Raw genomic sequence first — 21,042 nt, forward strand, 5'->3', positions numbered from 1 at the left:
GATTGGCGGTTTACTGCCACGTGTCCGCGAACAGCAGCGGGCGGTCTCCTCAGCTCCGCAGCTGATTGGCTGTGCTGCTTCGGGGGGCGGGGCCAGAGGCCGGAAGTGGCGGCGGCGCGTTCCGGTGCTGAGGTGGCTGCGGCGGGTCGGGTTGTGGCGGCGCGCAGCGCAGCGCTGAGGCAGGTCGGTGCTTTGTGCCTGTTCTTTGGCGCTCCGCCACGGGGTGCGTTAGGCCCGCAGGGTCGGGGGGGGAAGCGAGGCGGCCTTGCGGGGCGGCGGGGAGCGGCGGTCGGGCCCCGAGGCGCTGCTGCGGGTCGCGTCTGACGGAGGTCGTGAGCTGTGGGGCGGCAGCACCGCCTGTTTGCCTCCGGGAGAAGGGAAAAAGCAAAGAATTGAAGTTAGCGTGTGTGTAGCGTGTGTGTAATGCAGTCGCAGTGAGGCGAGTGAGGGGAAAGGAAACGCCGGGTCCTTCATCTGTAGCTGATACACAGAAATGGGAATGGATGAGATGGGGGTGGGCGACTTTGTCATTTGTGTGCAGACCGTGCAAATCTGTCGCGAGGTCGTTATGAGCCCTAAGGGGCTGCAGATCCCCACTGCAATCATAGAGCCATAGGATGGCCTGGGTTGCAAAGGCCCACAGTGCTCACCTGGTTCCAAGCCCCTGCTGTGTGCAGGTCGCCAACCAGCAGCCCAGGCTGCCCAGAGCCACATCCAGCCTGGCCTTGAATGCCTGCAGGGATGGGGCATCCACAGCCTCCTTGGGCAACCTGTTCCAGTGCCTCACCGCCCTCTGGCTGAAAAACCTCCTCCTCATATCCAACCCAAACCTCCCCTGTTTCAGCTTAAATCCGTTCCTTCTTGATCCTTGTGGGCCCATAGGAGTGGTAGAAACCCTCTGCGATCACTGTGAGCCCAGAGGAGCTGTGGCTGCTCGCTGCCAGCTGTGCTGTTTGCACACTGGGTGAGGCAGTGGGGTGTGCACTGAGCTGTGTGCATCCTGTGTTTGCTGACTGCTGCTTATGAGGGAGTTGGTCCATCCTGTGTGATTCCTTCCTGCCACGTGCTCAGTCTTAGCACAGTGTTTGGTATTTCCCAATTTTTCCTCAAGAATTGGCTTCTCGAGGCTCGGGTGGAGGTTCTGTTCTCTGAGGGAAGAGGAGCTGCATCTCTGGGAGTGGGGTTAACCCCCACTGGTGGCTGTTTGCCAGCAGCACTCCTCAGGGCTCAGGATTGGGGCAATTTTAATAGCTTTATCAGTGATCTGCACGAGGTGGTCAAGTGCCTCCTCAGGTTTGCAGATGGTGCCAACTTTAGGCAGGAACATTGATCTGCCTGAGTTTAGGAATCACAGAATCATAGAACCCTTAGAGTTGGAGGGGACCTTGAAAGGCCATCAAGTCCAATTTCCCTGCAATGCACAGAGACATTACAGCTCCATCAGGTTGCCCAGGACCTGTTCCAGCCCAGCCTTGACAGTCTGGAAGAGTGGGGCTTCAACCACATCTCTGGGCAACCCGTTCCAGTGCCTCACCACCCTGACTGTGAAAGACTTTTTCCTTATATCCAAGCTAAATCTACACTCTTTAAGCTTGAATTCGTTTCCCCTTGTCCTGTCACTACAGACTCTGTTCAAGACTCTGTCCCCTCTTTCCTGTAGCTCCCCTTTGGGTACTGGAAGGAAAATCTGCAGGTTGATCTGGATAGGATGGATCAATGCTGTTCAGCAAGGCCAGTTGCAGTGTCCTGTGCCTGGGTCATAGCAACCTCATGCAGCAGTGTTGGCCTGGGGAAAAGTGCCTGGAGAAGGAGCTGGGGGTGCTGGTTGGCAGCTGAACACGAGCCAGCATTGTGCCTGGGTGGCCAAGAAGGCCGGTGACATCCTGGCTCGTAGCAGCAGCAGTGCAGGCAGCAGAGCAGGAGGTGCCCATCCCTCTGCATGGCGCTGCTGGGGCTGCAGCTCAGCGCTGTGTTCTGTCTGGGGCCTGTCTCTCTACAAGGAAGTGAGTTGGAGGAATGTGTTCAAAAAATGAGGCTGGTGAAGGGACTGGAGAAGACGACCTCTGAGCAGCGGCTGAGGGAATCCAGGTGGTCCCATGTGGGGAAGTGGAAGCTGAGGGGAGAGCTCGTCACTGTGCAACTGCCTGGCAGGGTGCTGCAGTGAGGAGGGGCCGTCTCTGTTTTCGGGTGATGAGTAACGAGGTGCAAGAAAATGGCCTCAAGTTGTGCCAGGAAAGGTTTCAATTGGACATTAGGAAGAGTGAGTGCCTCCATGGGCAGGGTGGTAAGGTGCTGAGATGGGCTGTGCCAGGCAGCAGTGCTGTCACCAGCCCTGCAGGCATTGTGGAGATGGTGGATGTGGCACTGAGGGATGTGGCTTAGTGGTGGGGTCTGATAGTGTCAGCTGGTGGTTGGACTCAGTCTTAGAGGTCTTTTCCAACCTGAATGGCTCCATGATGCTAACTAAGCAAATAGGAAATGCAAGCACTGGGCTGTTTCTGCCCCGAGTCAACGAGACCAACGTGTGTGCTGAGCTGGCTTTGGGACAGTAATTCTGCTATTCCTGTGTTCAGCCTCTGGGGTGGTGCGAAGATGATGGAGCCGAGCTGCTGTGGTGCCCATGGATGGGATGAGGCAGTGGACACAAACTGGAATGCAAGAAATCACCTCTGAACACCATGAAGTGCTCATCTGCTGTGTGGCGATGGAGCCTCAGCACAACCCAGGGCAGCTGTGGAGCTCCCCTCCTTGGGAAGCTGTCTGGAACTGACCTGGAGTAGAGGTTGTGCACATTTGTGACACTGAGAAGCTGTGGCCTTGTGTTGAGTGGGAAGAGCAGATTCATCCTCAAACATTGCTGGTGGTCACAGAGGCGTTTTTGCTTTCCATGCCTTTAAGTGAGTCTATTCTGTTGCCAGCTTGGCAAACAGCTAATGGTGAAAGAAGAAGTTTCCCCTAAGCCTGTGTTGCTTTGGAGCTCCACGATGGGCGCCGGCCAGCTGGGATGCATGTGAGATACTGGCACTGCATTTGCTGGCTGTTACACTGATTCAGAACATGAGCACTCCTAGCTTTATTGCAGTGTCCTTCACCAGAAGTGTCACCTCCAGAACTGTTTACAGGAGTCCAAGACCTGCCTGCTTGCTTCACTGCTTCCCAGGCGTTCTGTTCTGCGGGCTGCAGGGACAGAGTTTGAAAGCATTGGAAATCAGAGTGTACGTTTGCAAGGACAGGAGAAATCATATTTTCCAAACAAGGAAGACTTTTCACTTTCAATGCTTACCACAGATGAGTGACTGTGAAAGACCCAGAGCGTGTTGTGTAGAAAGGAGAGAGGTTTTATCTCCTTACTGTCAAATAAGTTCTTTTTCTTCTCTTCTGCCTTCAGGGACCCTTTGTTCCTGTGACCTGCCAGGACCCACGAGATAAACAGGAATGGTGTGAAGGAGCTGTGTGTGAGCAGCAGCACTGCCCTGCAAACCTCCCCCCTGCTGAACAAGCAGACCTATGAGCTCCCCAGTCCATGAAGGAGGTTGGTGTTCACGTGGCCTTTTTGCTTCCTGATAGAGAAATGCACTTTAGCACACCTGGCTTAAAGTCAGGTGGTTGGGAGCTGTGACTGCCACGCTGAAGTGATGTGTGATTCTCACCCTTGTTGGGGTCTCCATGCTCTAAGTGGCAATGTGAGAGGAGGGGTTTGTTTGCAGAGATAAAGGAGGTTGAGAATGAGCATATAGCCAGCTTGAGAAGTCTCCTGCTGCCTAAACAGAGACTTCAGAACTTGATGTAAGCTTGAGTTTCTATCTAATGATACTTGCATGTTCTGTTGCAGTCAGGCTACAGCAAGGAGAACTGAACAACAAACTAAAAACTCTTTCTGCCTCCTCCCTCTGAGCAGTGTGGGAGAATGGCAGACATGTTCAGTTTGTAATGCTTCACCTCTGCCCTCCTCCCTCGCCCTGCTTGAGGTCCCTCCTATGGGATGCCATCCTTCCCAACCTGATCCTGCACAGGCTTCCCACAGGGATGGATTGCTCCAGTGTGAGGTCCCTCGGGCTGCAGCTCCTGCCCAATGATGTGCTCCAGCATAGACTTACCACCATGGGCTGCACTCAGACCTGGGGCCAACTCCTGCAGGGCCTTTCTGTGGGCTGCAGCCTCCTGAGGCCACATTTGCCTGCTCTGCAGTGGGCTCCTCTCCGCAGGCTGCAGGGAACTTCTATTCCGTGCCTGGAGCACTTCTTGCCCTCCTGCTGCACCCACCTTGGTGTTCTCTGAACGTTCTCTCTCTGAGTGGTGCAGCATTTCTTCCCCTTCCTTCAGTCTGCTCTCCTGGAGGTGCATTCGGCATCCAGAACTGCCTGTGCTATGCAGCAGCTCCTGCACTCCTCTGACAGAGGCCACCCCTGCTGCCCAAACCTTGTCACACAAACCCAATGCAATTCCTGATTGCAATTTTTCTGTTCTTTTGTGGTTTAATCCTGGCTGGCAGCTCAGCACCACGCAGCTGCTTGCTCTCCCTCCCTAGGCGGGATGGGGAAGAGGATTGGAAAGGTACAAGTGCAAGAACTCAGTGAGCTGAGGTAAACCACTGTGTTCTCTTGGCAGAGCAGTTGCATTCTCTGTAAACCTGACCAGTGTGGAGGGATGCCTTTTTTTTCCCCCCAGCAGTTTTGGCTGTATCCTGACTCTTTGCTTTGTTTCAGGCTGAAGATGCTGAGCCGTTTGTCAGGTTTGGCAAATACTGTTCTTCAAGAGCTGTCTGGTGATGGTGGAGATGCAGTTACTGAGTCTGAGTCCTCTGACACTGTAAGTAAGCTGTAGTGAAAATGTTTTCTGAAAGAGTGGTCAGGCACTGGAGTGGCTGCACAGGGAGGTGGTGGAGTCACAGAATCACAGAATGGTAGGGGTTGGAAGGGAGCTCCAGAGCTCATGGAGTCCAACCCCCTGCCAAAGCAGTTCCTACAGCAGGTCACACAGGTCGGCATCCAGGCAGGTCTTGAACATCTCCAGAGCAGGAGACTCCATCACCTCCCTGGGCAGCCTGCTCCAGTGAACAGTGGGACCCATAGAGACCCATTGGTACCCATAGAGACGCATTGGGACCCATAGACTCCCCCCACCTCCCTGGCAGCCTGTTCCAGCGCTCCTCACCTCACTGTACAGCCGTTCCTTCGCACATTGGTGCAGAACTTCCTATGCTGCAGTTTCCGGCCGTTTCCCCTCATCCTGTCACCACTCACCACTGGAAAGAGTCCAGCCTCGTCATTCTGCCCCCCACACCTCAGATATTTACAGACCTGGATCAGGTCCCCTCTCAGCCTTCTTTCCTCCAGGCTGAACAGACCCAGTTCACTCAGCCTTTCCCCATAGCAGAGATGCTCCAGGCCCCTCACCATCTTGGTGGCCCTCTGCTGGACTCTTTCCAAGAGATCCCTGTCTGTTTTGTACTGGGGAGCCCAGAACTGGACGCAGTGCTGCAGATGAGGCCTCAGCAGGGCAGAGCAGAGGGGGAGGATCACCTCCCTCCACCTGCTGGCCACGCTCTGTGCAATGCACCCCAGGATGCCATTGGCCCTCTTGGCCACAAGGGCACACTGCTGGCTCATGACAACCTGTCGTCCACCAGGACACCCAGGTCCCTCTCCGCAGAGCTCCCCTCCAGCAGCTCATCCCCCAACCTGTACCGGTGCATGCAATTATTCCTCCCCGTATGCAAGACTCTATGCTTGCTTCTGTTAAACCTCATCCTACCCTGGAGGCGTTCAAGGGACATCTGGATTTTGTGTTGAGGGATGTGGTTTAGTGAGAGCTATTGGGGATGGGTGGATGGTTGGACTGGGTGATCTTGAAGGTCTTTTCCAACCTTGGTGATTCTGTGAGAAGACTTCCAGGCATAACATAGAATTGGTTTTGGGAGTGTAAACCATCTGGCTGCAGTGAGAACTATTTCCTCCTTCACTGCTGAGTGCTGAAGGAGCTATGGAGCCAACGTTCCACTCTGCTTCTGAATTCCCATCATCTTAAGTCAGTGCTTATGTGGGGCAAACCAAAATCTACGTAAGTTTCTAAATCTCCAAGTGATGCTAGAAAAAGTATTAGAATGAGAATGAAGAAAGATTTCCAAGTTTTAATGGTTCTGTAAGCAGGAAGAGGAGCTGTGCACAGTTGGGTGCCAGGAGAAGACTTTGATCTGCAGGCTGCCTTTTAGCACCTAGGGCAGTGCAGACTACAGGAGTGGTGGCATCTCCTGAGAGCCACTCACTTCAGCTTTCCTGTGTTCATTGAAGATGTATGCATTCTTTGTTGTTGTTTTTTCTTCCCCCCCTTATACACGGAATCATAGAATGGCCTGGGTTGAAAAGGACCACAATGATCATCAGTTCCAACCCCCTGCTATGTGGAGGGGCCACCAGTCATCAGACCAGGCTGCCCAGAGCCACATCCAGCCTGGCCTTGAATGCCTCCAGGAACGAGGCATCCCCAACATCTTTTTCTCAATGATCTCTTCCCACTATTTCACATAATCATGTATAGTTCTGTAGGCTGCATGCAATGTTTGCAAGGAACAAGAAGGCAGCATTTAGGAGCGGACCTGAAGGTGACATCAGGATGTGTGCTGTGGTCTGTTTGGACTTTGCTCCTCCAGACCACTCATCTCTCTGTTTCAGGTAGAGCCTTCAGAGCTGGGAGGAGGAGGCATGGAGGAGGCACCAGAGGACTTGTTGGAACGGTTAGCACAGACTGAGAAGCTGGTTGTCCAGCTGAAGGATTTGATCCGAGAGAAGGATGCCCTGCTCCAGCAAAAGGAAGCTGTGCTCAAGGTATCATCTCTTTTACCAAGGACCTAACAGCAGGTGTGAAATGCTGTGTCAGCTTTCTGTGCAGGCTGCTTTGTGTTTTCTTCTGCCATTGAGATGCCTGCACTGCTGAAGGCGCTGGGTTTGGGATTCCAAAGAGTGGGCCTCAACCAAAGAGATGTGGGATTGCTTCTGTGCCCTTTGTTTAGGTGTAGCTGCCTCTGAAGTGAAGACGTGGCGTCCAGATGCCATTTTCATTTGGAGTTGTCATTGCTCTGATAAGTGCTGATATCTTTTATGTCAGTGTTTTTTTTTTCTCCCCTCCAGTTCAGAGCATTTGGGACCTACCAGGCTGTGCTGCAGCCTCCCAGCAGTCCAGTGGTTTGTGGCATTTAAACAAATTTATGTATTGCTTATCCTGAGGCATTGCAGGAGAGGAAGTCCTGAGGGACTGCATATTGTAGAGGGAGTCAAATTTAACTTGTTCTGACTGCTAGGAAATGTCCTTTGAGTGTCCATCCCCTGGGGAGAAACTGGCAGAGCAGAAGCATGCAACTGTTCTGCTGTTTAAAGCGCTTTGGAGCAAGTTTGTTTTCTGAATGCTTTAATTAGCATTGGTAGTGAGAGGGGTTTGGGCAAAGAGGCAGACTGACAAAACTGCAGCTTTTATGAGTGGTGCTTGCAGGATGGTGGGCAGCACTGGGATTTTAAGCACAGCCCATTTGTGTTCTTCTCTTCCAGGAGGAGCGCGAGGCTGCTGATGCAAAGCTGATGAAGCTGAAACTTCAGGCCAAAGCCAAGCTGGCATCTCTGAACAAACGCATCGAGGAGCTGACAGAGAAGGGCCCTCTGCTGCCTGCACAGGCCGTGCCAGGGGAGCAAGCGTGTGCTAAGGTTGGGAGAATTAAAAGATGTTGCTTCTGCAGGTCGTCTGGGGTTGCCCTGTGTCGTTAGGTCTTGCCCTTCTGTTGTTAGCAGGACATCCAAGTCCCAGCAAGGATGTCTGCTGCAGGAAGCTGATCTGTCCAGCTTCTCTGTACTACAGACCTCCTTGGGGTGCACAGCTTGATCTCCCCAAGGGTACGGGTCAGTTTCATGCTGTGTATCTTCAGTACTCTCTTATGGGTAAGTTCTTGCAGAAATCACATCTGTGTGTGAGCTGTTTCCAAAGGTTACCTGTTCTGACAGCACAGCAAAAGAGAGGGGAGGTAGGCTGGAATACAAGACAGAAGGAGTAGTTGGAAGGCAGTAACTCAAATGCAAGATGGTATTTCTAAGCCATGTATCTTCCTGTGCCTCTGCAATGTTTCGTGGTAAACTGGAACCGTTTGTGTGAACCTGGGTAAGAGGAGGGGCAGGAATGGCCCATGCCAGGATGTTAAAGAAGCTGCTGACTGCTGGTGAGGAGCTACCACAGGCACTGCTGAATTTGTGAGAACTTTGGGAACTGTTCTGCTGACCACATCATCTTTTTAGAAGAACTTTGTGCGAGTTGGCAAGAGGAGTGAGATGGAAGCCCAGAGAGGTCACTGCACACTGGGGTGATCTTCACTAAACCAAAGAGGGTAAAAGGTGATTAGAAACACTGGGGAGAGGAAAAAATAAATTAGGAATTGTAGGGAAAGTCAAAAGGTGAGTGTGAGTGACATTAAAATGTGAGCTCTGAGGTGAGGGGTGGCCACTAATTGAAAAGCACCTGAAAGGCAATCCTGAAAAGTTGTTGGTCAAAGGTTCATGGGCTCAGAAGAAGCAAGCCCTGTTTCACAAACTGCATCTTCTGTTGAGATCCCCACCAGCTGACCAAGGTGTCTGTTTTATGGATTCAGGTATAACTTTGAGGCTGTTTCTCACAGTATCCTTCTGGACAAAGCATCCAGCATATGGTAGCCAAAACCACAGTGCAGTGGGTGAGCAGTTGACAGGTGGGCTTCCATCAGGCTGCAGGGGTTCTGCAGGTCTCTGTTTTAGGGCCACATCTCTTTGATGCTTTTATTGATGACTTAAATGTCTTGAAGGGATACTAAGTAAGTTTGTGACAGCACTGAGCCAAGCTTAGAAGAAACGTAATTTCCTCTTAGAGCTGTGCCAGGAAGGAGGGCACCGAGAGGGTGGCACAGATGTTGAAGTGAGAGGGCTTTACTGGCAAAGGAATGAAGTGAAAAAGAAAAAAAAGTAAAGAGTTTTTTTTTTTAAAGTAGTAAAAAATAAGCACGTGGTTTGAAGTCGAGTGCAGTGGTGTTTGGTGTTTTGTTTTTTCCAAAATTGACAGTAATACCAATAGTTTTCTTTCTTATGTTTCTTTTTTTCCTGATTCTTTCTTGCAGTGTCAGAATAACCAAAATGCAAGAGAAGAGCAAAGGGACGAAGCTGAAGGTCTGGAAGAGCAGCTCAGGGAGCAGGAAGAGACTGTAAGGGGTCTGAAGGAACAGCTGGCTTTAGCTGAGATGAACCTGAAAGAAGCTGAAATCAAATATGCATCACAGGTACGTGGGGAAAAACAAAGCTGTTTTTCTCTGATTGTGTTTCTCACCCCATCACTTACACTGATGTAATTCACAAGGGAGACCTATTCCTGGTGACACGCTGCTGCTGGTGGGGATGTGCCCAAATCCAGCCATCTTGGCAGAAACCTGGGCTCCAGGACCCAAGGTCCATCCTGAGAACGCTGCTGCTGGCAGCTGTGTGTGTGTTCAGGGCGTGCATCTGTGTGTGCAGGCAGCCATACAGCGCAGCACTGGTACAAGAGCACACAAAGGACGTTTTTCTCTCTGTTAGCACAGATGAAAGAATGGTGAGAATATGCACAGTAGCAGGTCGGGGGTCCTCCCAGCAGCTGTGCTCAGTCTGCTCAGTAATCAGCTCTTGAAGCCCAGTTTCTCCACTTCCTGACATGTGAATGTGCAAAACCATGGGGCCTATGGTTCTGTTCCACCTGTAGGCACGGACCTGCTGGTCTTGAAGACATGCACAGAGCTGACTGCGACTCCCCTGGTCCCTCCAACAGCCAGCCCCCTGTGCTGCTCTCCTTGGAGAGGTGTGGATACATGCAGACAGTCATAATACACAGCTGCACACCCTTCTCTCTGCTAACTGGCTCCCTGCTGTCTTCCCCTCAGAGATGTGAAAATACAGAGAAGCAGGTCTTGCTTTTAGAGCCCCTCGAGGTGCTGTGGTCCCTCTGGTATAGCTGGAGTTCCCTTGGCCATCCAACAGCCAAGTCTGCTTGTGATTTTGAATTTGGGTGCTATTCCCCATCTTTCCCTTTTGAGGGAGGGCATCTGCACTGAGACCTCACCTGGAGCATGGAGCCCAGATGGGGAGTCCTCAGCACAGGAGAGACACAGATCTGTTTGAGCGTGTCCAGAGGAGGGCCACAGAAATGAGCCGAGGGATGGAGCACCTCTCCTATGAGGACAGGCTGAGAGCTGGGGCTGTGCAGCATGGAGAGGAGAAGGCTGTGAGGGGACCTGAGAGTGGCCTGTCAGTGTCTGCAGGGGAGCTGCAGGAAGGGGACAGACAGTTGAACAGGGTCTGTGGTGACAGAAAAAGGGGAAATGGCTTCAAGCTCAAGGAGGAGAGATTTAGGTGGAATATAAGGAAAAAGTCCTGCACAGTGAGGGTGGTGAGGTGCTGGCATGGATTGCCCAGAGATCTGGTGGGTGCTCTGTCTCTGGACACTTTCAAGGCCAGTCTGGACCAGGCCCTAGGCAGCCTGATGGAGCTGTGGTGTCCCTGTGCATTGCAGGGCAGTTGGAAGGGACCTTTAAAGGCCATGAAGTCCAACTCCTAAGGATTCTGTGCTTACTGTGTCGCCTGGCTTGGAGTTAGCTGGAGGTGATGTTAGCTGGAGGTGATGCCTTCAGCTGCATGGCTTCAGTTGCCATCACCACAGGCTCATGAGCCCTTTGGCCCCCAGCCTGACTCTGATGAGAGGCTCTCAGATGCATTTCCCCTTGGAGGACAGAAGGTGTTTCCCACAGAAAAGAAAAAGAATTAGAAATACAATTCAGTAAGAGAGAGTGCTGATCAGATGCAGGGTATGGCCGGATCCATCAGGGTATGGCCAGACAGACGTGTCCACCAGCTGCTGTTACACACAGCTTGCTTTTTTAATACCATTGCCACCTATTTTGTGCTTGCTCCTTCCCAAACATCCTAGATCCATGCGCTTCCTTCCTTCCAACAGCCCACAGTCAGTCTGTGCAATCCCAGAACACTCTTTGGCTGCTTCCCACCCTATTATCCCTCGGTTCTCTCCACCACTTCATGCAAAAGGTGCTCAGCAGTGGAGTTCTCTTACTGAGTTTCCCTCTTGGCTAATGAGAGGGGTGGCTCTCTGAGCACGGGGTGAGGAAGCAGCCCCTGGATGGGGCTGGGCAGGGAAGCCCTTGCTCTGAGTTGGGATTTGGGCTCCTGCCTGCTGTTGTGCTTTAGTGGATGGGTTATGGTGTTTTATCACTGTTCTGGGGTGAATTTTGGAGCTTCTCCCATCCCCATCATTGCCTCTCTCTGCTTTGCTGTGGATGAGCAGATGAGTTTGTTATCACATAGCAGCTGCTGCTGTTGTGAGCCTTTCTGGGGTGGCTGATGTTAGTGCTGTGGATGTCACTTTTAGCTTCTGATCTGTGCAATGGACAGGATCCAGTGCAAATACAAAATCAGGAGCTTTACCAGCTCGTACTTGTAGTGATTATGTTTTATCATGTATGTCTTATCGTATGTTCTTTTCTATATGGGATCTGAACTGTCACTAGCTGATGTCTGTATGTTACAATGCTGGAGATGCTGTCTGACCAAAGCCACACAGAGGGTTGCCAGACATGAGTGATGTGCTGATGCTGAAAGCACACCTGCACATCTGTCACACTTACAACCCTCTTGGGTTATGTTTGCTTGTTTCTTTTTCCTCTCTGGTTACTGTATTTTGGTTTCTGTTCTCAGCTGAGCTCGCTGCAGGAAGTAATTCAGGAGAAGGAAGCTCTCCTCAAAGAGCAGGTTCACCAGCACCAAGCTGAATTGCTGAGAACAGCAGACAAAGCAGCTCAGGAAGCAGAGGTGCAGCAGGTATGTTTGTTATAATTGCCTTGTTGTGAAGAGGAGAAAAGAAAATACATTTTGAGAGCCAGAGGATGCACTGGGAAAGCTGTTCTCGGCAAAGTGAGCAGCGGTGAGAGGAGATGGAGCTGATGGCTTTGGGCTGTCAGGTTGCTTTTAGAATGATATTCCACTCTTCCAGAGCTCCCCCTTCAGCCTGCTGAGCTGCTATAAAACTTCCCTTGTTGCAGGTAGGAATGTAGTTATTGTTGAATGCAGTTGTAGTGCTGCCCTTCCCTGTTTGTGAAACAGCAGCGAGCTTTCCTTGCTGCACTTTGGTTCCGTGGTGGACATCAATAAGAGCAATTTGAGCCATTAAAGTAACTGTTGCAAGAAGAGGGTGGGTGGGTGAAACTTAGGGGATGTGGTCCCTCTGCAGTAGCCTCTCAGGGGCTCTTACAGACCCTTCTCCCACAGAACTTGCTTACGCTTCGGAGGAAGCTGGAGGAGCGAGAAGAAGCTCTGCTGGGACAAACACAGGTGGTGGAACTGCTGCAGCAGGAGCTGCGTGGGGCTGAACAACAAAACCAGGTGCTCTTTGGTGTGCTTACTGCCTTACTGTGTGTGGATGGGGGGAGTTTTGTACTGACAGAGCTTGTGGAAGTTCCCACATGAGCTTATTGCTGGTGTGAGGATTGCAGCACGGAATCAGCCAGCAGTTCATTAACATACCAGGTTCATTAACTCCTTCCTTCCAAAGGAGGGCACAGACCTAATTGCAGCAGAAAAGGAAATGAAATGAATACCACTACACAGAGAATGTTTCAGTAATAATACAGCACACATCTCCTGATATCTGCCTCTGTTTCTGGCTTTGTGGTCCCCCCCCAAAGTTCCATGGCTTCCATCTGGTTGAGGCCAAAGATGCAGCGAGCTGTTAGCACCACAGATCTCCAAACTGGAAGGATTTGATGTTTGTGGCTCATTCCTCGATCCAGGATCCACTTAGAGGCATTTTTTATGTTTGCTGAGATGGTTTTACACCTCTGTGTTAGTCCACAAGTTCACGCTGTATCTGATTTTACTTTGCTTGGTGTGTTTTATGCCATAGTTGTTGTCTGTATGTCGTGCAGTACATCACAGAGTGCTCCTTGTCCCTTTTGTTACTCCTCAAATCACTTCTCTCCAATTCCAGAACTGCCTTTTTTAGCCAATCTCTGTGAAGTGCTGAAGACCTTTGGGTCTCCGTTGCATCCCTTGCTTCTGTCATCCCTTCATGTCCTCCCCACGCCCCGCTCTGTGTTCCTGCTGCTCAGCCCCTCTGCTGTTTCCCACTGCTGTATTTTCCCACCCCACACTGCCAGTTATGACTGTTTCATCTTACAAAGAGCACGTTCTTGTGTCCACCTATCTATAAGAACAAACAGAAAAACAGAGATTGTACCAAATGAGGATGAGTAGAGAGAATTTTGCATAGTTGCCCGGTGAGAAGTAATCTGACTGCAGCTGCACCAAGTGAAGCCGCTTCCCGTGCAGATCCACGACGAATGCCTTTGTGTTTCCAATCTCAAAGCTTCTTAGAATCTCCAGCCCTTCAGAGACCTCTGCTGTGTCAGTGCCAGGGACAGTGGTGCAGGCCGTCACCTGGGTGTCTCTCAGTCACATAGACAGCTGTGCTACAAACTCATTTCATGATCAGATCCTCATCACCGGTAGTTATGAACAGATGAAACCTCTGCTGCTGTCCTGTTCTCCTGTGCTCTTTGTCCGTTCAGGCTTCAAAGGCCAATTCTGTGCTTCCTGGAGAAACATCAGCTTTTATTCCGAGTCTCCCTGGCCTCAGTAATGTGTAACCCTGCCATCCTTCCTCCTTTATTTATTTATAATGTGCTCTGTGAGGACGTGGCTGGATCATCTGCTTTTTGTTGGTGAGGGCTTTGAAAGCTGAAGCAATTTGGAGCAAATGTGAGCTGCTTCACTGTAGAGAAGTGGGAAGGACTCATTTCTGACCAAATGGCTGCAAGCTGCTTCTGTAGCTCTGAAATGAATCAGTTTCTCTTGGTTTTGATCTTGCAAACTGTGTACAGAGAAACATATCTTCATCTTGGGGATCCATTTCGTAGTGCATGTGCTTTGTTTTCCTTATTGTCATCATCACACAGTTTGCATTGCATGTTCAATGGATGAAGCGTAGTTTTGAAGAGAAAGCAAGAAGCCATTTTTTGTTCCTTTTGTGTATATTGGTTGAAGAGCTCTGACTTTTTTTTTCCCAATGGTTTTTGTGGTAGCACTCCCCTTCCCAGCCCACCCCCAGTGGTGGAGTGGTGCAGGATAGGATGCAACTTACACGTAAATGGATTTATCCTCTCTGATGCATGTACTCACTGCTGCTCATCCTGATTCATGGCACAGTCCTCAGATTCCTCCTCTGTGCCTTTGACTCCCCCTACACCCAGTGTCTGGTCAGCAGGAGGGCCTGCTACACCCATCCCCTGAGGCCTTGGGGCAGAAGATGCTCCTCCTCCTACAGAGTAAAGGGAGCTCCTCAGGAGCCCTGCTGAGCACCCATAGCTCAGGAGCAGGAAGTTTGGCAGAATGAATTCTGCCATGGCTGTTAGGGCCTGCATCTCTTCCCTGGCTGGCTTTAACCTCTGCTCAGTGTCTGCCAGCTTGCTGAGGTCTTCCATGAGCCACTGGGTGTAGTGTGGGGCACTGTGTCACCTCTAGATCCCTGTTATAGCTTTTTTTTTTTTGACATAATTTCACACACACTTTGTTGTTCTGCTTGTTAATTGTCCTCTGTAATTGTTGAATTCTCCCTCTTTTTGTTGTAGTGCTTCTTCCCCTTCTTGAGAAGCTTTCTTTCCCCCAGAAGAGAATTCATGGCCTCTGTAATGCTGTGTTTTCCTGTCCTACCCTCTTGCTCTAAGTAAATGTGTTTCTTTTTTGTACTCACAATGAGAACTCTTGTTTCTCCCAGTGTTATTTCCTTGCAAGCTGCAAACAGTAGGGCAGGTTCCCTAACAAACTGAGAGTTCTGCTATGTTGATTTCCTTCTTCTGATAAAATATTTGAAAAAGATTTAGTGGTGATTTTAAGATGCAGTTCGTGGAGTTCGCTTTGGTGCTGTTTTGATCTGAGTTAAATTAATTTCCATGTCCTTTTACAGGTGCTCCGAGATCAGTGCCAGAAGATGGCCGTGGATCTGAGCTCTCTGAGAGATGTGCTGGATGCAGAGAGAAGAGAATCCCGGGATCTCAGAGAGAAGATGGAGCTGGAAGTGGCCGAGAGGAAGCTGTGCTCCCATCGCTTGCAGGAGGAGGTGCAGTGTCTTTCAGAGCAGCTGGAAGAGGCAAGAGCAGCACAAGCAGAATTAGAGAGGTACAGAAGCTTGGAGCAGAAACAGCGACTGGAAATGGAAGAGAAGAATCTACAGATCAGTTGTCTTAAGGCAGCTGAACAAGAGCTCCAATCCAGCTATGCTGCCCTTGTAGCTGAGAACCATCAGCTGAAGCAGGAGGTTGGGCAGCTGCTGGTGCTGTCTGCTGAAAGCAGCACAGCAGTGCAGAATCTACAAGGTGAGTAAGCACAGCATTTTGCTGAAGGGGGTTCTCACTAGCCTAAGGATCACTGGATTGCCTTCTGTTGGCTTTGTTTCTATGCCAGCCCCTAAGGAGGTCTTGGTGCCAGAGTTGCCAGTTGCACGGGAGGGTAGGAATGGTGTTGAATGGAAGGTCTCTGTAGCACAGTTTTGCTGGCTGCTGCCCTCTGGCACAGCCCATGCATCAGGAGCTTGTCTGAGGATTTTGAGTGAGACTATCAAAAGCCTTTCCAGCCAGGCAGGCAATACTGCTCTCTCCCTTCAGCTCCCAAGCTGGTCGTGTTTCATCATATTGGTGCAGTGTTGTGCCTATCATAAGTGGGGTTTGTGTGCCAGTTTTCAGGAATATAAGGATAAAAACCTGCTGACTCAAACAAACAGCAGCTGAACTCTTGTGCCATTCTTGACTTGGGCAGTAGCCCTGCAGTGTTTTCTTCTCTGATTTTCTCTTCATTTTTATCTCAATGAAATTGAGATGCTACAACAGTACTGCTACAACAGTAATTTGTTCCCTGTCCTTTATAAGAAACTTTGTTTCTTTGTTTTAAAAGAAACACAATAATAATAATAATAAAAAAAAGCACCCTGAAACTCTATTGGTTGTCCTATGATTGCAAACCAAGTAAGAAAAAAATAGAGTTGTTCATTTGGAAGGGACGAAACAGATCAACTGCAGCTGCCTGAATGTGGCAGTGCTAACAGAAATGTGGAGCTCATTACTGAAGGTGGAATCCAAATGGCTCTTGAGCATTGATGAGGGTGGGGCATCAACCATCTCTCTTGGAAGGCTGCTGTGGTGTTTGCCCACCCTCATGGTAACGAAATGCTATCAAATACTCAGTCTGAATCTCCCCCCACGCAGCCTTGTGCTGTTCCCATGCATCCTATCACTTGTTATTAGGGAAAACTGATCATTGTGTCCTTCTCCATTTTCCTTTCTGAGGGGAAAAGAACAGTAATATCTTATTTTCTAAGAGGTGCTTAGAATCTCTGTTGTGCTTTGGTAGTTTTTTTTTTTCAGGGGAAAAAAAAGCACATTGTCCAATGCTGGTCTATTTTCTCTGTGTCCCGTTCTCAGACGTTCCTGGACGAATACCGTATTGCTTTCTAAATGAGAGTTTTAATTTTCAAATAAATTGCTTAATGTGTGCATTTTTTTTTTTCTTCAATGTTTCAGAGAGGTCCCAGCCTGTTCTCCAGGAGCCTCAGCAGGGAGCTGCAATGGTTGCAGAAAATTCAGAGGTAATGATTAAGCCAAAACTAAAACAGGTCAAGGACTGGCCTTAAAACAGCTAAGCTGTGATGGCCTTTTTTAACAATCCTCTTTGGAAGGTTATTATTAACTGGATTAATGGTGAAAGACAGAAATAGCTTCCAAATACTGCTTGTCCTGTGTTCTTATCAGACCACGTTTCCCTTTGCTGTTTGGAATTCTTGTGTCCTTCATCCTCCCAATTGATATTCTTGTTATTTTCTACCTCTTATGAGTTAATTCTTCAGCAAAATCATAGGCTAAACTGAGAGAGTTCTGAGGACACGCAGTTCCAAAGGCTTAGCTGCCTTTACAGGTTGCCTTTCAAATCCTTCCTGTCCCCTCTGCCCCGATGGGGGTTTGGCAGCGTGCTGACTGACTTCTCTTTGTCAAACAGAAGACTTTGGGTGTATCTTTGGATGCTTCCACCACAAACAGCTTCGTGCAGAATTGCAGGAAGGTTTGGATACCTTCTGCTTTGCTTCACGTTCCATCAGCAAGGTGATGGAGATGGCTGCCTCTGTATCCATTCTAGTTGTAGAGTTGTTAGCTTAGAGCAAGGTCTGGGCTCCTGCCAGAGTGCTCTGCTCTGCTCCCATCTGCCAGCAGGGGGGAGAAGATGATGCTGGGTTTTATGTAATACAGTCCTCTGCAACACAGAGGCAGTTGGTAGTGTGAGCTCTCCAGCTCCTCTGCTCCTCCAGTGATCGTATAGTATAAGGTGAAGTGTCACATTTATTGACTTTTCTTATTGGCTACTGATTTTAAAATGGGGATGGAAGGTGTTACGTGTGCATATGCCAAAGATGGGTTCCTTAAGTGTTTGTTGCCATGAGGCAATCAGGCCAAAAGGTGACAACTGGGGCTTGCAAGTGCAGAGTCAGTCCATCCTGCTTTACCCAGAGCCTTGTGTTCCAGCTGCCTGGCATTGGGGTGTAAGCTGGTGGCCCGGCAGGTTCATATATAAATGAACCTATATATAAATTATGTTCATATATAAATGAAAATAAATGTGTGTGTGCTCATGGTCTTTCCAAGGGCAGATGTAAGGCTGTCAGCTCTTTCCTGGAGCCCCTTTAGAGGCAGTGGAGAGAACAGTGCTTTAGCACGTGACTCACCTTGACCAAGGTGGGTATTGAAAATCAGTCTGTGAATCCAGTGCTGGAAGTGTCCATTTCAACACCAGACACGTATATGGATAACTGTACAGTCCACATAAATAGCTTTTATGTAGTGTTCTATTTGGGCAGCTCTGTACTGCCACTTGTGCCCTTGACCTGTTACTTCAGCCCAAAATATGTGTGAACTCAAGCCCAATACAAGGGTTTGGGTTGAGTGTACAAATTGTTTTTGTGCATCCTGTAGGTTCCACTTCAGCTGGCAGTCACAGAAGTGCTCTAAAATATGGGACTGGAGATGGCCCTTGTCTGGCTGGGTGATCCTCTGTGCTTACATTTGAGATAGTTAACAGCAAAAGTTACTTCTATTCATTGTTTTCAGTCATAACTTTAAAAAAAAAAGAAAGTTGTTTTTCTAGTTCAAGTGGGAGTAGATTTTTCATTTCTAGACTTTTTTTAAAGCTGGATGCATAAGAAAGGCAAAATAAAGACTTCACCTGTGGCTTCCTGTCAGCCAGCAGGTGTCCAGCTGCTCCAGGAGAGCAGGAAGTGGGCTTTTCAGAATGGAAAATATCCTAAATCTGAACTGGTATCCTAATTTGAATCATAGAATCATAGAATCACCAAGGTTGGAAAAGACCTAAGAGATCATCCAGTCCAACCGTTCACCCATTCCCAATAGCTCCCACTAAACCATGTCCCTCAACACAACATCCAGCCTTTCCTTGAACACCCCCAGGCTCGGTGACTCCACCACCTCCCTGGGCATCCATTGCAGTGCCTGACCACCCTTTCTGAAAGTAATACTTCCTGATGTCCAGCCTGAATCTCCCCTGCCGTAGCTTGAAGCCATTCCCTCTGCTCCTATCACTAATGACACGAGAGCAGAGGCCGACCCCCAGCTCACTACAACTTGCCTTCAGGAAGTTATAGAGAGCAGTGAGGTCTCCCCTGAGCTCCTCTTCTCCAGGCTGAACATTCCCAGCTCCTTCAGCCTCTCCTCATCAGCCCTGTGTTCCAGACCCCTCACCAGCTTTGTTGCCCTCCTTTGAACACGTTCCAGGGTCTCAATATCTTTCTTGCAGTGAGGGGCCCAAAACTGGACACAGTACTCGAGGTGCGGCCTCACGAGTGCTGAATATAGGGGAACAATCACCTCTCTGCTCCTGCTTGCAACATTGTTTTTGATGCAAGCCAGGATGCCATTGGCCTTCTTGGCCACCTGGGCACACTGTCGGCTCATGTTCAGCCGAGCATCAATCAATACCCCCAGGTCCGTTTCCTCTACACCGTCCTCCAGCCACACCGCCCCAAGCCTGTAGCGTCGCCTGGGGTTGTTGTAGCCGAAGTGCAGGACCCGGCATTTGGCCTTGTTGAAACTCATCCCATTTGCTGAGATATATCCCAGCCTCCTGCTTAGCGTCATAACTAAACCATCTTTTATTTCCATTAGGCATCAGAGTTGGGTCTAAAGTATGATCGACAGATTATGCTCTAAGCTTGGTTGAGCAGCAGCTAAGATGGCTGTCTTCTAATGCAAAGGCTGTAGCTTAAAACTAAGTGTGCTTTCTTCCACTGATAGAATGAGAACGGTGGAGCTGAGGAGAAAACGCAAAACATGCAGGTTGTGGAAGATTCAGCCTCTTGCACAGACGCCTCTGCTACGTCTGGAGGTAAGGGCGCAGAATAGAGCGTGTTGACCTCAGCGTTGCAGAAGTGGGAGAACTGCCAGGAAAAGTCCAAAGTGATTTGGAAAGAAGAGCTTTAAAGTCAAAATCTGAAGATGTAGAGGAGATAAGAAAAGATACAGAGAAGGCGGAAGAGAAAATACTAAGGCAGGCAGGTGAGGATACATGGACAGAAAGTAGTGGGTAAGATGAGAAAGGAGAAGGTTTTGAAGGAGAATGCAGGTGCAGAGGCTGTTGAGTGATGTGCAGAATAGACTGAAGATGAAGCACCGAGTTCCTGTGTGAGAGCCAATAAGATTTTTTTGTCTCGGGTGTTACCAAACATCCCTCCTCCACGTTCCAAATTCTAAAGATCAGGAATGCCCCATTGAAGTGCTCAAATCTCTGCCTTCTTGCACTGCGTGAAGAGATGATCAAGAGATGAGAAAGTTTACTTAATTGCTTGAATGCACATGCTTTTAATATAAATGTGTACCGAATAGCAAAGGTGAAACTGAATGAGCTGTAAACTCTGTAAGCTGTGGTGCTTCCTAACATTAAATGGCTTAAGTTTACAGCCTTGGTTTCTTAATGCATTTAATATTTTCTATATTTTTTCTTTGTCAACAAGAAAAGAACCATCTTGTACCACCTGCAAAACCTGGGAGTTTTGAGCTTAAGTCTTCTAGAACTAACAGAACTGTTAGCTGTTAGAAAAACATTATGTTCCCAAAGAAGGGGTGGAACTACAGGGCTCATAAATAGATTTTGTTCTTTTTGGAAGAGTAGAAGTGTATCAGTTCACTCTGTCTGCGTCTCTTCATTATTCTGTTGCAGTTGCACGTGATGTAGACTTAGGTGATGTCAGCATGCAGTAAATACAGGATGTATTATAGGGATACAGGGATATCTGGACTGAGTGCATTGCTCAAACTCTTTTGTGTTTCCTACCTGGGAATTTGGAGAATCTCCAGTCGCACGGATTTTCTTTCCATTTGCTGATGGTGACAATGTACATTTTATCACCAGGTGTGTCAGCAGAGATGGTGAATTCTGAAGGGCAGAAGCCTTCTGGTGACACTTCGGTCCCACCTGAGGTACAAATTTCACCCACTGCTTTTTACTTTTCAATACTGTATGCATACATGGATATGGTAACTTAGCCTTTGCAGCACAAGGTGTTGACCCATTTGCAAAGTGATGATCCATGCTTTCCAGCAAGGATTTGATCGTTCTTCTTTTGTCATCTGTATTTGGGAGTGGGAGGAAATCTTAAGATTAATGTTTGGAAAAAGCCAAGCACTTTAGATCAGATGTTTTGTTTAGTGTTCTCACTTCAGAGATAAGCACACACTGGAATAGGGGTGTCTATATAAATTCTTGTCCACGTTAAACAGACAGGAAAAGGACAAAACCTCCTCGTTCAGAGGCTGTGGATACGATGCTGGTATCTGTAGTCTCAAAATATGGCTGGATAAGTCCAGAAGGACACCTCTGGGGATCACAGAACTGAGACACTTTAAAAGCAGGAAGCTCCATTTATGGTCTAATCCTAAAGCCAGACTCCCAT

The 21,042-nt window shown here is 49.1% G+C and overlaps 1 protein-coding gene across 1 annotated transcript in view; it reads left to right on the top strand.

Moving 5' to 3' along the window:
- Positions 1 to 4,713: 4,713 nt before the first annotated feature.
- Positions 4,714 to 21,042, top strand: part of GOLGB1 (golgin B1) — a gene marked incomplete at both ends in the record, with an annotated part of 35,231 nt that continues 18,902 nt past the window's right edge. The window contains 10 exons of the mRNA XM_079543687.1: positions 4,714 to 4,809; positions 6,672 to 6,824; positions 7,542 to 7,694; positions 9,125 to 9,283; positions 11,742 to 11,864; positions 12,312 to 12,425; positions 15,004 to 15,412; positions 16,613 to 16,677; positions 19,388 to 19,478; positions 20,502 to 20,569. Of these exons, the coding sequence (XP_079399813.1) occupies positions 4,714 to 4,809; positions 6,672 to 6,824; positions 7,542 to 7,694; positions 9,125 to 9,283; positions 11,742 to 11,864; positions 12,312 to 12,425; positions 15,004 to 15,412; positions 16,613 to 16,677; positions 19,388 to 19,478; positions 20,502 to 20,569 (1,431 nt within the window). The remainder of the gene's footprint in view (positions 4,810 to 6,671; positions 6,825 to 7,541; positions 7,695 to 9,124; positions 9,284 to 11,741; positions 11,865 to 12,311; positions 12,426 to 15,003; positions 15,413 to 16,612; positions 16,678 to 19,387; positions 19,479 to 20,501; positions 20,570 to 21,042) is intronic.

The sequence above is a fragment of the Tetrao urogallus genome (genome assembly GCF_951394365.1).
Source record: "Tetrao urogallus genome assembly, chromosome: 1".
Taxonomy (NCBI): Eukaryota; Metazoa; Chordata; class Aves; order Galliformes; family Phasianidae; genus Tetrao; species Tetrao urogallus.